The sequence below is a fragment of the Lagopus muta genome, chromosome 10 (genome assembly GCF_023343835.1).
Source record: "Lagopus muta isolate bLagMut1 chromosome 10, bLagMut1 primary, whole genome shotgun sequence".
In the NCBI taxonomy this organism is placed as follows: Eukaryota; Metazoa; Chordata; class Aves; order Galliformes; family Phasianidae; genus Lagopus; species Lagopus muta.
In genome coordinates this window covers 5947346-5961815 of record NC_064442.1, presented here as the reverse complement: position 1 = coordinate 5961815, position 14470 = coordinate 5947346, and the positions used below count along the sequence as shown (strand labels likewise).

Genomic DNA, 14470 nt, shown 5'->3' with positions numbered 1-14470 from the left:
TGTGTTATCTCTACTGCTTCTTTCTCTGGATTATCCTTGTGTCCCCTGCCTTTCTGCCCTGGATAATTGGGAGTTGGCAATGTGCCTGTAGCCTTCCTGTTCCAGGGCCAAAATGGGAATGAGAATAAATGCTCTAAATATTGTATTGAAGCAAGTAATTGGCTCACAAAAGCTCTGCAGGAGCAGTAAGCCTTCACAAGAGCTCTGAATAGCTGTATGTCTTGGGGAGTGTTTGTTACGTGGCAAATATCGATATATGATGGGGAGAAGGGTTTCTCAGATTTGAGTGAATGCTCCTACCTGCCCAAAGGGACTTCACCTAGCAGTCTGTGACAGTTCAGTATTTCATAGGCATGCTGATCCTAAATTCTGTGAATATCCATATCTACAAGGAATTTAGCTGGAGGTGGCAAAGGTAAAGATTTCCCTGTGGGTACCTCGTGCTGGCCAATAAGATCCAACCAACACAGTATAAATCCATGCAGTCTTTCCAGCTAATAGAAATCCTTCAGCATTGTCACAGCTGATCCTCTGTTTTTTTCCTGAAAGTCTATGGAGAAATGAAAAGCAGTTTGGGTGCCTTTTCTCTGAAGCATTTGATACACAGACATACCTGTCTATTTGGTACCCCAGTAAGACCATCCCACCTTGCAGAAGACCAGAACAACATGAGCCAAGTACTGATTTTCTTTTTTCTCTTTCCTTGTAGGGATCCTGTTTACAATGCTGGTATTTGGACCAGCCTGTGGATTTATCTTGGGCTCCTTCTGTACCAAAATCTATGTGGATGCTGTGTTCATCGACACAAGTAAGGAAAACTGAATTTTGTTTAAAATCAAATGTTTTAATGTGTCAGCATGTCATAAACACTGATGCTTGCAAGTATGAGCTGCTTCTCATTCCTTCTTGAGAGTCCCTTGCATGCATGGATATCACTTTTAGAGGCTTCTTGCTTTTTTTTTGACCAAGATCCCAAACTTTTCAACTCTGACCCCATAAACAACAGGTTTGTAGCGGCTGAAATTTATTCCTTTCTACTGTGAGATGAGTTTTCAGCTCTAAGAGCATGCCTGAAAACATCACTGTGTTCAAGCACTGGGTAGCACGGATGTAGTAATGTTAGGGCAGCTGTGTCCAAAGCATGGCATGAAATCTGTAGAGCTGCCATCCCCAGGACCTGGGAGTATCAGCCGGGCTCTCAGATGGAAGCACACCCGTACCATGCCCAGTGCCACCTGCAAATGACCCTGTGGGCAGGTCAGTCCCACAGCATTGTAGATGTCTGCCAAAATTAGTGCTAATTATTGTTCACCTTGACTCCATGTTGGCTTAAATCAAGTCGTTTGCAAATTTTGAAAGAGCCAGCAAATTTTTATAGCTAGCTGCACTGCGCCTCTTTGCCATTAGAGGGCAATGTGTTACAGGCTTTTCTCCACTGCTTCCCGAGCCCTGCGGACTGCAAACCTAATGCTTCACGTTGTCACCTTTGAGGGTGTGCTCCACTTTTATAAGGTTGCTAAAACATCTTCACAGGATGCAGTTGGATGGAGTTCATCCTTGCAAGGGTCAGAACCCCTTTCTTAGTCTTGTCTGTGTATGGCAGCTAGAGAAGTCTAAGTAATATCACACATGCAGGAAAGAAGTCTTTTTTTGGTAGCCAAGACTTTTAGCTGTGCTTTGGTCAAGCACCAGATGGCCTGTTTCCATTCCTTGTAAAGATATACGAAACACTCAGATGGTCCTCTAGGCAGAGGTGCTTGCTTGAATGTTGTTCCACATTTGGCCATTAGAGCATAATTCAGTTCAAAATATGGACGTGCAGAGGAAGGTGCTCCTTCTTCCATTAGATTAAGCTGTGGAACTCCTCACCACAGGGCATGAAAAGTTTACAAATGAGTTCAGAAACAACTGGATGAGGTTATAGAAAGAGAAATGAAAAAGACGCTATACATGGTTTATAACGTCCCCAAACCACAAATTGCAAGAATAACAAAGAATAGCATCAGGAACGTGTTGGCTTTATTCTTGTGCACTTTTTGGGTATCTGTAGTTGGTTCTATCCAGGCAGGGTGCTGGCACAGGTGAAAAATGAATTAAATCTGATTGTTTTTACATAGGATCATTGCTCCATGTTCAGAGCTCAGAGAGCCCCAGATAATTCAGGAGCTGTGGAGGAGGGTGGTGGTAGCATTAATGCTGGAGGAGCTGTGGCTCAGCAGGTTGTAGATAGGGGATAGCACTTTCCAGCTGCAGGTCCAGCTGGCTTTGGCCATGGCCATCATCATCATGCAAAGGTTGGGACACACGTGGCCTCAGCTTGTTTTTGAATGGCAAGGAGACTCTACATTACAGCTGGAGACCAAACTCCAGAATGCCAACCTGTCCTGCTTCCCATTTTGGACCGAAGGTGTGGGGTGCCAGGACACCCTGTGGCACAACCCTTCATACAGCACCTGTACAGGAAGGGGATGTGAGGAAGACCTTTGTTTATGTTGGCTCTTCTTGTGGCTGTGTTCCCAGGAGCCTAGAAAGATGTGCTTTCAGGCAGGAGGAAATAACAGCAGAAAAATTCAATCCCTCCAAAAGACTATTTTTCAAACTTTATATGTATTTGAGTGCTGCACGTTATTTTCCCTAAGGAAAAAAAGAGTTTCCTTCTGTCTCTGCTCGAGAGACAACTTGATTGCCTCACTTGAGACAGATATGTCAGTAGCCGTGCCCAGACAGACACGGTGAACAGAGCAGCTTGTTATTGCAGCCCCATGGAGCCCGGTCTCCTGGGGAGCCAGCTCCCAGCACAGGTCACCCTCCACCAGTGCTTAGTGGCCGTGGTAGTGGGGTTGCTGTTGAGAATACAGCATTTGCTCTCCTGTTGCTTATTTTAATTCCCATAAATTGACACTGGTGCTCTCTCTTTTCCTTATCTTTGCTGAATGGCAGCCAACATGATACCCTTGCCTTTTACTCTGCTTTTCTTCCTTTGTTGATGCTATCTCTACATTTCCAGGCCCAGCTGCTACAGTGAATGGGTCTCTTTTCCAACATTTTTTACATCTTGTAAATGTTTCCCAATATTTAGGATGCTCCACATTATTACAGCTGCTCGTACTGCCCAAGTGTCCAAAAGGACACAGGCCAGTGAATTCAAAGCCAAGTGCTGACCTGAATGAGCCAGGATGGAGATGCAGCATCCTTGTCTGTGCTGGTTCTATTCCATGCAGGTCTTTGCATGTCAGCTATATGTGTTTACTTTTCGTTTTGGCATTTCCCAGTCTTCATGCAGTTGCAGGTTATAAGTGAGCACAAGTTTCACACCATGGAGCCCATGTCAGTATGCATTGTGTTGCAGGGTGCATCTCTTGTACGCTCCTCCATCAGCCATCTCCATAGCCAGCCAGCAGCTTTCAGGGAGGGCACTGAGGGTTTTTTATCTGTTTAACACTCTGGGCCAGTGAGACCCAAAACCTCAGTGCCATCAAAGGGGACACTTGATACACAGCAGCATCCTAGTGTTGGCAGAGCCAAAGAGCTGCAGAGAAGCTCTGACTATTTTGCAGAAACTGGAGGTGCCACCAAGATAGACAAGGCTGCTTGTACTAAAGACCTCTTGCAGGGGGAGATCTGCATGTGCTGGCAGCTCGCATGGGATGGGTGCAGGATGCTCCATGGGGCCAACAGACCCCCAGGCTATAGGATCCCTAACTCCATTGTGTTTCCTTCATCCCACCAAACAACTGACTTCTGTTTTCCCTTGCAGGTAAGCTGGACATCACCCCAGATGACCCTCGCTGGATCGGTGCATGGTGGGGAGGCTTCCTCCTCTGTGGTGCCTTACTCTTCTTCTCGTCCCTGCCCATGTTTGGCTTCCCGCAGTCCTTGCCCCCGAGGCCTGAGCACGCTGGGGAGAGCGAGCAGGCCATGCTTCCTGACAGGGACTACGAGAGGCCCAAGCCGAGCAACGGGGTCCTGCGGCACGCGTTGGACGCAGAGAGCAGCACAACCTGCTTCCAGCAGCTACGAGGTGATGCACTGGCTCTGCTCACGTTTTCTGTGAGAGGCAGCAGCAGGCTACCAGCTGGTTGGATTTATAATTGGGCTCTGATTTGGGCTATCTACCTTTACCGAGGAAAAAAATACGAGCCTCTTATACTGAGATGTCAGTCCCTAGCTTCTAATTATCTCTGGTATTGTCCTCATTTTAAAGACAGACTTTGTTCCACTTGAAAGATTTTTCTTAAAATACAAAGCTTCAGAAATCCGTGATAGTCCTGTGGAGTTGATAATAACGAAGGGGAACACAGTCACTGCAGCAGTTTGTGAGCTTCTCTCCAGTCTGCAGTCCTGCTTCCCTCTGCCTCCCAAAACAGAGAGCCAGCAAAGGCAGACAGAAGAGATGGGGAACTCCCAGAACTGGGGAGACAGCAGGGCCATTGCAGCCCCACAGCATAGCAGGACACAGCATAGCCCTTAAGAATGGGGAAGAGAGAGATACCAGCCTAGAATAGCAACAAAGCAGCAAGGCAGAAAATGGCTTGTAGCAGATGAGAATAGAAAATCCCATATCACGTCTTTTAGTGATGTCGATGAAGCTGGTTCTAATTAAGGTCAGCTAAAGATCCTGCATTGTGCAGGAGTATGGGCACATATCCCTGTTCAATACACCGCAACAGAAAATCCTTCATCTGAGAGGATGAAGAACTACCAGTTCTGTAGCACTGGTGGCTTCTTCCCACTCTCTGTCACTGTGGCAGAGCAGGTCTTGTTATTGTCTATCACGTTTTGATAACCGAGGGCAAAATCACTTATTCCCTGTGCAGCTGCCATAATTGGGAGTTGAATGAGGTGCGTGTGGGAAAGAAAAAAAGGCTTTGGGAAAAAAATATTTGCTCAGATATAAAAAAAAATGCCTTGAATAGTTGATGTGGTTGTTCATTAAGGGAAGGTCAAAGATGTGAAATATTGACTTGATGAGAAAATTCAAACAGAAGGAAAGGTAAAAAGATAGATTGTTTGAAAATGTGTCAGTGGAATGATTGCTTTTATCTTCCTGTCCTCGCTGCGAGGATTTTCTCAGGTTTGGGAAATGGGTGTTTTCCGTGGTACATCCAGCTGGGTGATTCTGTGGCTTTTGTTGTGAACTCATTGGAGCATCTGTTTCTGGCTGCTGCATTTTGGCACGGGCTAGAAATTTTTGCAGGTTTTCATACAGAGGAATAAAAGAATGTGGCATGTCCTTGCTGCATGGAGGGGTGGCAGTTCTGCCTGTGGATGATGCAGAGCAAGCTGACTTGCACACAGAGAGGCCGCAGAGATGGGTGCCACAGCAGCTACTGCTCATTGAAGTACGGAAATTAAAATTCCACATCCATATGCTTTAAAGTATTGGTTACATCAGGAGGCACCACACTCTTCCACGTTACTCTTGTCACTGCGGGTAAAGTCCATTTGGATCAGTGAGTTCCAGAAGTCTCTTTGTAGATGGACTTTGAAGTACAATTTACATCACATCAAATAAGACAGGGAACGACCTTTTTTGTTATGCCTTTGAGGCTGTCACAGCCGACATGGTGTTGGTAGCTGGCATCTTCTTTCAAGTCCATTGGCACTTTTGTCTGAGTCAGAACGTGGCCAGGAGTCACATTTGCCCAAGTGCCCTCTTGAAGGTGAGCAGACATGGATGGCAAGGGAGGACTAACCTCACCATCTCTGATGCGGAGTGCTGAAGGTGGAGGCTTCAATCTTGTTGTGTATAAACATATATTGTTTTGCCAGCAGCTGAAAAATATATATGCATTCCTCTGTGACAGAGCCTCATATCCTTGATCCGTTTGCTGATTGTGTAAAGTTTCCTCTGGGGAAGGTCAGACCTGTTTATTGTTTTTCCTGGGATGAAAAGGAGTGATAATTGCATACGGAGGCTAAAAATATATATGTATGCATATAGTTGTCTCCTGGCCTGTCGTGGGCTTGGAATTTGTATGTGTTTGAGAAGCTGAAGAACAGAAGATGTACATGGGGTTGTGGGTGGAAGCGTTCATCAGGGTTTGTGTGGTCAGTAACTCCAGCAGCTGTTCTGTAAGTGTTGTCTCTGCAGCTCCATCCTGAACAGGTGTGTGCTGGGCATCAGTCCATGGCTGCATGGAGGTGTGTGGTTGTCCATCTCTTGTGCATTGTGTGGAAAGGAGAGTTTATACTCTGGGCTTTGTGTGAATGGGCTGTAGCAGCAGTGCACCCTTGGAGGCTGAGCTGAGAATCCTTTTTGGCTATTAAATGGTTCTGATTTTTTATTTTTTTATTTTTTTTCAAGCCTTGCAGTGACTGCTGCAAGTGAGTGGCCATGGCAGGAGGGAAGTAGGGCAGTGTCACCTGAAGATGTGCTCCCAACAGGGATGTGACTGTCAGCTGGTGTCAGGGCACATCTGGAGCATGGGAGGATGCTCGAGACACTGCAAGGTTTGCTGAGAGACATTGAGATGGAGGGCTGGGTGAGATTCCTTGGCTTTAGCACAGGGAAAAGCTGTGACTAATATAGCAGCAACCATCTTCCCCTTTTTCACAAGGAAGGAGCAGGCTGTCCTCCAGAAAGCCTGGAGATGGCACTGGGAGGTGCTTACCATCTCCAGATGAGAGAATGAGTGCTGCACCATTTTAGGTGACTTCTATTCCAGTTAAGCAACACAAGTCCATTTGGGAGCACAGGGAAGTGAAGGATTAATAGCAGGGAGAGGGTGGATAAATGCTGCCATTGATCTTTACTCATATGGCAGACTGGCAGGGTTGTTCCAGCCCAGCACTCTAAGTCTGTGAAAGCAGTCCCTGCTGCCCTGAGGGCACAGCTTTCCATTCATACCTCTGCGCTGCCCCAGGGACCTCTGTGCTGTTGGGGCTGGAGATGATGCTCAGATCTGGCAGGGCACCTGTGCCCTCTGCTCGTGTCTGCCCAGCATCTGCCCTCTGCCTTGTGCTAACACGCCGCTTCTAATGCACCACCTGCTCCAGGACGTGCTTGGAAATACACTGTCGGAATCAGTTTTTTGCAGGAAAATATCCATCCCTTTGAATCTGAATGGTCAATTCTGCTGAAATTCGCTTTCAAACTGCTTCCTTGGCTTTTTCTTTAACCCTTGTGAAACATTCAGCTCTAAATGCGTTTTGTTTTCGAATTATTTAAGCTAGAAACTTACTGCATCTGTCTAGAGAGATGAAAAAATGTAAAAAGGTTGAAATTGACATGGAATCCTTCAGCTTTGGAGCGAGAAATTCATTCACAAGGAATTAAAGGAAAACCTACAGTGGAATTAAATGAATTTTGAAACTACAAATTCCCTTGATTTGGAAACATTTGGTTTCCACCCAGCTTCATCTCCAAGAGTGTAGGAGGGCTGAGATGTACAGCTGACAGCTGTCTTGTCTTCTGTTCAGATCCTTCCTGCTCTGTGCACCAATCTGCTGACTACCTGGGGGGAGAGCTGCTCTGCATGCTGGGTTTCTCTCCCCACAAGTGCCCCCTGATAGTGTTGGGGCAGGAGCTCCCAGCTGTGTTGGGGTCCCAAGCCATGGAATGCCTGTATTCCTCAGGGAGAGCTCATAGGATTGCAAGAGATCAGCAGCTAACAAAATTAGCTCTAAATTCACAGCTTTAATGAATCTGAGAATGTCACAGGTGCTTCAAGTCCTGTCTCTCAAGAAGCATGTTTGACACAAGTGTCATCCTTTTCCTTCATACCATCTGTGATATTAATCTTGCCCAGACCTTATGGACTTTGGTATATTAAACTCACCTGAGTTATCTCTAGTGCCTCGTGTCCTCTTCCATCTTCTCTATTATAGGAGCTGCCTCTTTCCAGCAGGTATTTCCTTCTTGCTGCCTGCACTATTTTCTTTATCCCATATTCCTCAAGCAAGGTGCAGATCTTGCCTTTTGTTTCCTATTCAAATCTGACGCATGCTGCCTGCATTGCTGTTAGAAAGGAGTATTTTGGATCAGTGCTAAATTTTGCCTTCCCCTCATCACACTGTCCTAGGTGGACTGGGCTCTAAACCTCCCACTAATTTATTACTTCGCTTTCTGTGTTCCTCATCTTTACTGCAAATTGAAAACATGTCTCTGTAGGGTGCTCCAACTGGAAAAAGGGGCCTTGGTGATTGTAATGCTCCAAACAATTCATTTCAAGCACCAACATGATGATTATAGTTTGTCGTTTCTGGAGAGTAGTTAAACCTCATGTAATGAGGTTGCCAATTATTCCCTGTACTCCCCGATGTTTAGTGACAAATCAAAGCTACTTGGTGTACAGAAGTGCATTTGCTTGTTGAGCCCATGGTCTTGCATCCTCAGCAGGAGAGGATGCTTGAGGCCTCCACAGCCAGCGTTTGGCCCGGATGCTGCTTAGGGTGTTAGAGGGTGGGAACTGGAGAGATTAGCAGGGGTGGCAGAGAGCTGTGAGACATCTTCCTTGATCCCTTCCAACCCGAATGGTTGGAATGGTTGATCCTATGATCAAACCCCGTAAGCGGAAAGTTTGAAGTGTTGGGCATAAATGCTTCGGTGGAGAAAAGAGGATGAGATTCTACTTCTTGGTGTATTCTCCAATGGGAATCGCTTTTGTATAGCATGTTGGATACATTGGGATGAGGGCGTTATGTTATATGAGCTGGTCCTTCTGACTAACCTACAATCTAGGGTCATTTAATCCAACTGTCATCTCACCCCACTGTGCCCAGTGACCACGGCTTTCAGTGCCACATGCCCACAGTTCTGGAACACCTCCAGGGACGGTGACTCCACCACCTCCCTGGGCAGCTGTGCCAGTGCCCAACCACTCTTTATGAGAAGAAATTTTTCCTAATATCCAAGTATGGAGGGTGAGCCTTCCTGTGCCTTGTCTTGATGCAGCTTGTGCATTCTCAAAGAGGCCTCTTGAGACTATTTTAAATCCTAAAGTCCTTTCGCTTTTCCCATTGGGTGAGTGGACTTCAGCATCAGATTTATTAACAACATTTTGGAGCTGCAAAGCAGGCAGCTAACCTTTTGGGCTAGAGCACACGTCTAAGTTCTGATTGAGTCAGCAAGGCTCAGGGTAACATTTATCATGACTTTGGCTCCAGGGGAGAAGCTGTTGTGCTGGGGCTTTCCTGACCCCCTTCAGACATTTTCCATTCCCTCTTCTCACCAGGCACCATATGCCAGGCAGCTGAAAGCACGTCGCTTCAGTCTATTGAGAGAATTTTAAACTTCACTGCTGACTTTTAATCTTGTTCCCAGAGGTATTTCACCCCAAGAACTGAGACAGATAAGGCAGCAGCAGGTGTCAAATGAATCATCGTAACGGGTGGCAGTAGCAAGATGAAAGGATATTCATTTCTTTGGGGAGCCTCTTGTCATTTTCCTTAGAAAATAAAAGGGAATGAGCTGGCCCATGCTGAGAGATGGTGGAAGCTGTCAGGCATTGCCTACTTTGCCTTTGCACTCTTTGTGCTGGGATTTGTATCACACCCTCCAGTGGGAACGGAGCCCTGTTGCAGTATAGGATGGCCAGACCGTGTAGTAAGGCTGGATTTGGACTTTGTAATGCACGATGATTTGGTACCAGCCTTGCCACCTTCAGCAATAAACGTCCACTGTCTTGAACTCCCTCCTGCAAAAGTCAGTCTGTCATTGTTCTGATTTGGTGGATAAAGTTACAAATACACCTCTGCGTCTTAACATTTGAATTGGCACAGAGCTGCATCTCAAGGAATCCATTAATCTTGTACAAATGGAACTCCAGAGGCACAAAAGGCAGTAATGCCTTAAATATGGCTTTCCAATCTCAGCTCTGCCAAGTCCACCTTCGCCTTTTTTTTCCCCCTTCTTTTCCTGGCAAGATGGGAAGGTCTGTAGGTGGCCACCAAAGAACTGAAGGAGGCAGCAGGTGGTTCCTGAGATCTCTCCATGTCTGAATCACCGTGGCTTCTCCCTCTCTGTCTCTTTTTATTTTTATTTTTATAGTCCCATTCTACTAAAAAATCCTATGCCTCCTGCACCTTCATTATGTTCAGCAAATCCTCAGGAAGCAAGAATTTTATACAGCACGAAAAAAACATTTATGCTATAAAGGGAGTAGAAACTGTGGAGTGGCCTTCCAAAAAGGTTAGATCAAACCTAATTATAACCTTTTTTTTCCCCCAAAGAAAGAACCGTGGGGACCCAAGCAGAGCCTTGACAAAGAGCCATGCATTTGCTTGCTGAGGCCAAGGCAATTAGATTTTGCACCAAAAAAAAAAGCCCTAGGGGAAAACAGAAGCCACACCAGAGAAATCTGTCATCTGCTAGACCCTGGTACGCCAGAGGGGGGTGGGAAATGGATTTTCAAAATGCAAATAGGGGCCCATTGAGGCTTCACTCCACTTCAGCAGGGTAATTTTCAAACTTAATGATTTTCACATTTAATTCAGGAAGAAATTAGTCATCAGGTATTGAGACAAAGCAAGGCTTTCTCCTGTACTGGGATGTTTTCCTCTTCAAGCTGTGTTATCTCTGCAATAATTAAAATGTTCGCTGAAGTAGAAAATGTGCTATCTGATTCATTAGCCAGATTTCCCTTTGTAAGGTAACTTGTGTTTGCTTATCGGAAATAGAGACGGGCTTGGAGAAGAGGACTCTGGACACTAATGATTCGGAAGGGAGGAGCAAGGGATCATGAAACTAAAGCAGCTGTGTGTTACACCGCAAAGGGCTGCAGCCACTGAAGCTGGTGGGGTCCATGCAGAAGGTGGTGTTGATCTGCTCAAGGTCAGGCATATGGGAGCACGCAGGCTAATGTGCCCAATGTCCCTTATGCTCATGCGTGGCCATGTCACCAGGCTAAAAAGGAGAATTTCAGCTTGCACCCAAAAGTGCTGCAAGACGTCCCTCGGCAAGCAAGGCAGTGTTATGGGAGAATTAAAAAATAAAGTGAATTTGGATGGAAGGAAACGGAAGGGCCAAATGTGAGCTTGGACTGCTTGTGTCTGAAAGCTTGAAATAATGTGTGGTGCTCATCAACTGGCTCAGTGTTGTTCATTGGTAGCAGATGGGGAGAGGAGAAGAGAAAAGAATGCTGGGTTTTGCTGGACGTCTCTGTGGAGGAAACAAACTGGAAAGCATTGGTCCTTCAGAATTTCAACATAAGCTGTATAGCATTTAAGAAGAGTGACAGGTGACTTCCTTGGCACCTCCTGTTATCTGGCTCTTTCGTTGGTACTTCATTCTGGTGTTGCCACTTTTCAATCAGCTTGTCTGAGCGTAATGCAAATATAGTTTTAGTACCATGTGTTTGTTCTATGGAGAGCGCCTTGAGCAGAGCCCACACAGTAACACGTCTCCCTCTTCCCTCTCTTCCAGTGATCCCCAAAGTAACAAAGCACTTGCTCTCCAATCCCGTCTTCACTTGCATCATCCTGGCGGCCTGCATGGAGATAGCTGTGGTGGCAGGCTTTGCTGCCTTCCTGGGGAAGTACCTGGAGCAGCAGTTCAACCTCACCACCTCATCTGCCAACCAGCTGCTGGGTGAGTAACCATGGCACTGCTGAGGCTCCAGCATCCAGAGGCATTGAAAAGCGTTCAGCATGGCTGCTGGCTGCAGCCAAGCTCTCTGATAAGGCTGCCCAAAAGGTGACTTGCCCAACACCCAGACACGTGATGTCTTTGAAGTATCCAGAAATGTATTAGCTTTGATGTACAGCAGAAATCCCAACCCACTTGGGCCATTTGGTTCCCTAAGAACACAACTGCTTGTCAAGCTACAGGGTCACCCATCTAACTACTTCTTTCCTGGTTCAGGTATCCCAGATTTCTCCAGCCCGTGTCCATTTGGTTTAGGAAGCCAAGTTTCTCCTGCTAGTCCCTCCTTTCCCCTTGTACTGGAAATGACAGGACTATAGTTAGCAGCTCAAATAGCCAAGCTCATGCACTTTGGTTGTCTTTTAAATTCCCCTTCTCTCTGAGCACACTATGCTGCTGCTGTTTTCCATGTACTCTGTTTTCCTCTACATTCATTTGTCCTCTGTCAGGATACTGATGTGTATGTAGGATCTTCATTTATTTTTTCCTGCTACTCATTTCCAAGCAGTCTAATGATTTGTTTATGACATCCGTTCTCTCAGCAGTACTCATTTAAAATATCTGCAAGTTGGTTTTGGGTTATCTGTAAATACAGATCACCAGATGGGCATCTGGCAGCGACCTCTCGAAAACTGGGACGTCATGAAATGGATGGGTCTTACTATCAAAATAAAAAACTTGCAAGCTGCTCTCCTGACAGTTACTTATTTTCCCATTGACTGTTGATATCTTTTGGTTTCGGCCCAGTTTTCCAAAATAAACAATCCCTTGCCATCAATGTTGCCTTCACCAGTGACACAGAGGTCTCAAATATGTTGGATTCTTCTGTCCTTCCTAAAAATTAAGGGCTTAGCAAAGGAAAGCAGCTTCGCTGTTGACCCAGTGGTAGAAGGAAAACCACTGTTTGATGGAGGATGCCTGGCCAGCCAGCATGTGTGCAGCTGGCTGGTCTGTAGAGTGGGAATTGCCGTGAGCCAGAGAACGTCCTGCCTCTGACCCAGCAGGGGGAAGGGAGACTTTGATACTTCCACTGTCCTCAAAACAACTTGTTTAATTTAAGCAGCATTGCTGCCAGATTTCCCAGGTGGTGTTTGTAGGAGTCCATAAATGCCAGGATTTGGATGCGCTTCTGTGTTCAGCTTGGGTAGGTAAGGTTTGGAGCATAACTGGCAGCAAAGGGATTAAATTGAACCCAGACAAGTTTAGTGTGATAATGCTTTTCTGTGCCTGAAAAGTGAGTCACTTCTGGCAGTGATTTTGCATCTTACGGTTTAGGAAGATTCTATAAGGGAGGTTTAATATTTCCTAATGCAACTATTGCCTAATCTCTGAATATCAGAGTACTTTGAAGTATACCAAGCAGTGTTCATCCAAAGTTTCTAGGCACTTCAGAATATTCTTGACTTTTCTGGCTGCCAGTTGTCACAGGGGGCAATAGAGATGCTGCTGGTTGGATTAGGATGGGCCTATCTCAGCAATTTTGCCACCCCCTACAGTATGGATGAAAACTGAAAGAAGATCCTGGTTCCTCTATGCAAGGCAGAATATCCGTTTGCATGCGTTCCTCTCTGCTGGGCAGCCCCAGTTTACCCTAAAATGAGTCTGGAGAGAGCAGCACAGATTTAATTGTGCAGGGCCTGAGGCACGGATGGGAATAAAGTGGTGGGTGAGTTGCTCTGCCAGTCCAGACAGGGTCTAACACTGCCAGGTACCACAGCCTCTGTGGTTTGGGATTTATTGATTGAACAAGAAGAATATTCCAAGAACAAATAAATACCAGCTTGGTGCTACTCCAGTAGATGATGGTAAGAATGTTTCACCATGTAATAGTGCTGTTCACTGAGCATTACCTGCACTTGTTCAAGCTGATTTTTTCCTCTTGCAGGGATGACAGCAATCCCATGTGCATGTCTGGGCATATTCCTGGGCGGTCTTTTGGTGAAGAAGCTCAGCCTTTCTGCTCTGGGAGCTATCAGGATGGCCATGCTGGTGAACCTGGTGTCCACAGCTTGCTACGTGTCATTCCTGTTCCTGGGATGTGACACAGGACCTGTGGCAGGGGTTACTGTTCCCTATGGAAACAAGTAAGTCCCCGGAGCTTCAGGGTCTCCCCTCCAGCCGGCCAGCAAAAGGCAAATCTCACTCAGCCTTGCCAACAGAAATGCCATGTTATTGTCCTCCATGAGCAGCCTTCAGGCAGTGCTGGCCCGCAAGCAACCATATGAAGGAAGCAGCTTAATTAGGGCCATGTCAAACAGTGCTCTCACTCTGAGGGCTTTTGTACCGCACATCTCTGTGAGAGCTGAGTGCCTACAGCTGGCAAATGAGCTTTATTGAAAGCATACAGACTGAATCTAAAGGTGCCAGACCCGATTGTGAACCCGTGACCGCCTCTGTAGTGTTGGGTCCATTGCACCATCTGGTTTCTCCTGGCATCAAGGGACACACGCTGCTTCATTTGGTTTTTGAAGCACCTGAGGGGAGTTTGCAGAACCATGTTTTGGAGACAGGGAAACTCAGAGGTGGTGGAGAGAATATTAATGGCTCCAAACCCTTTTTCATGGGAGGAATGAGGTACCCAGTTCACTGTAGCATTCACAGGACTTGGAGAGAGTTAATCTGTATTTTATTTTCTGGTGCTTCTCAGCACATAGTGGGGACTGTTTCGAAGACGAAACCTTCAGGCTCTTGACTGCTCCCTGTTCTAGAAAAACAGAGCCCTTCCCTGGGCAAGGCTTTGGGGCTGCTCATTAGAGAGGCAGCCCAAGTCTAACATCAGATGTCCTGTTGTGGAAAGATGGTGGCCAAGGCATTTCTGTCCCCAGGAGAGACTGTAGCCTGGTTTTGTTCAAACTGGGACCCAGATAGCCTGCAGTCTGCTTTTTC

At 46.3% G+C, this 14470-nt stretch overlaps 1 protein-coding gene across 2 annotated transcripts in view; it reads left to right on the top strand.

The window, feature by feature from the left end:
- Nucleotides 1-14470, top strand: part of SLCO3A1 (solute carrier organic anion transporter family member 3A1) — a 113099-nt gene that overhangs the window by 85122 nt on the left and 13507 nt on the right. For both annotated transcript variants that reach the window (XM_048955746.1, XM_048955748.1), the window contains exons 3-6: nt 710-808; nt 3758-4021; nt 11366-11530; nt 13470-13668. In XM_048955746.1, the coding sequence (XP_048811703.1) occupies nt 710-808; nt 3758-4021; nt 11366-11530; nt 13470-13668 (727 nt within the window). The remainder of the gene's footprint in view (nt 1-709; nt 809-3757; nt 4022-11365; nt 11531-13469; nt 13669-14470) is intronic.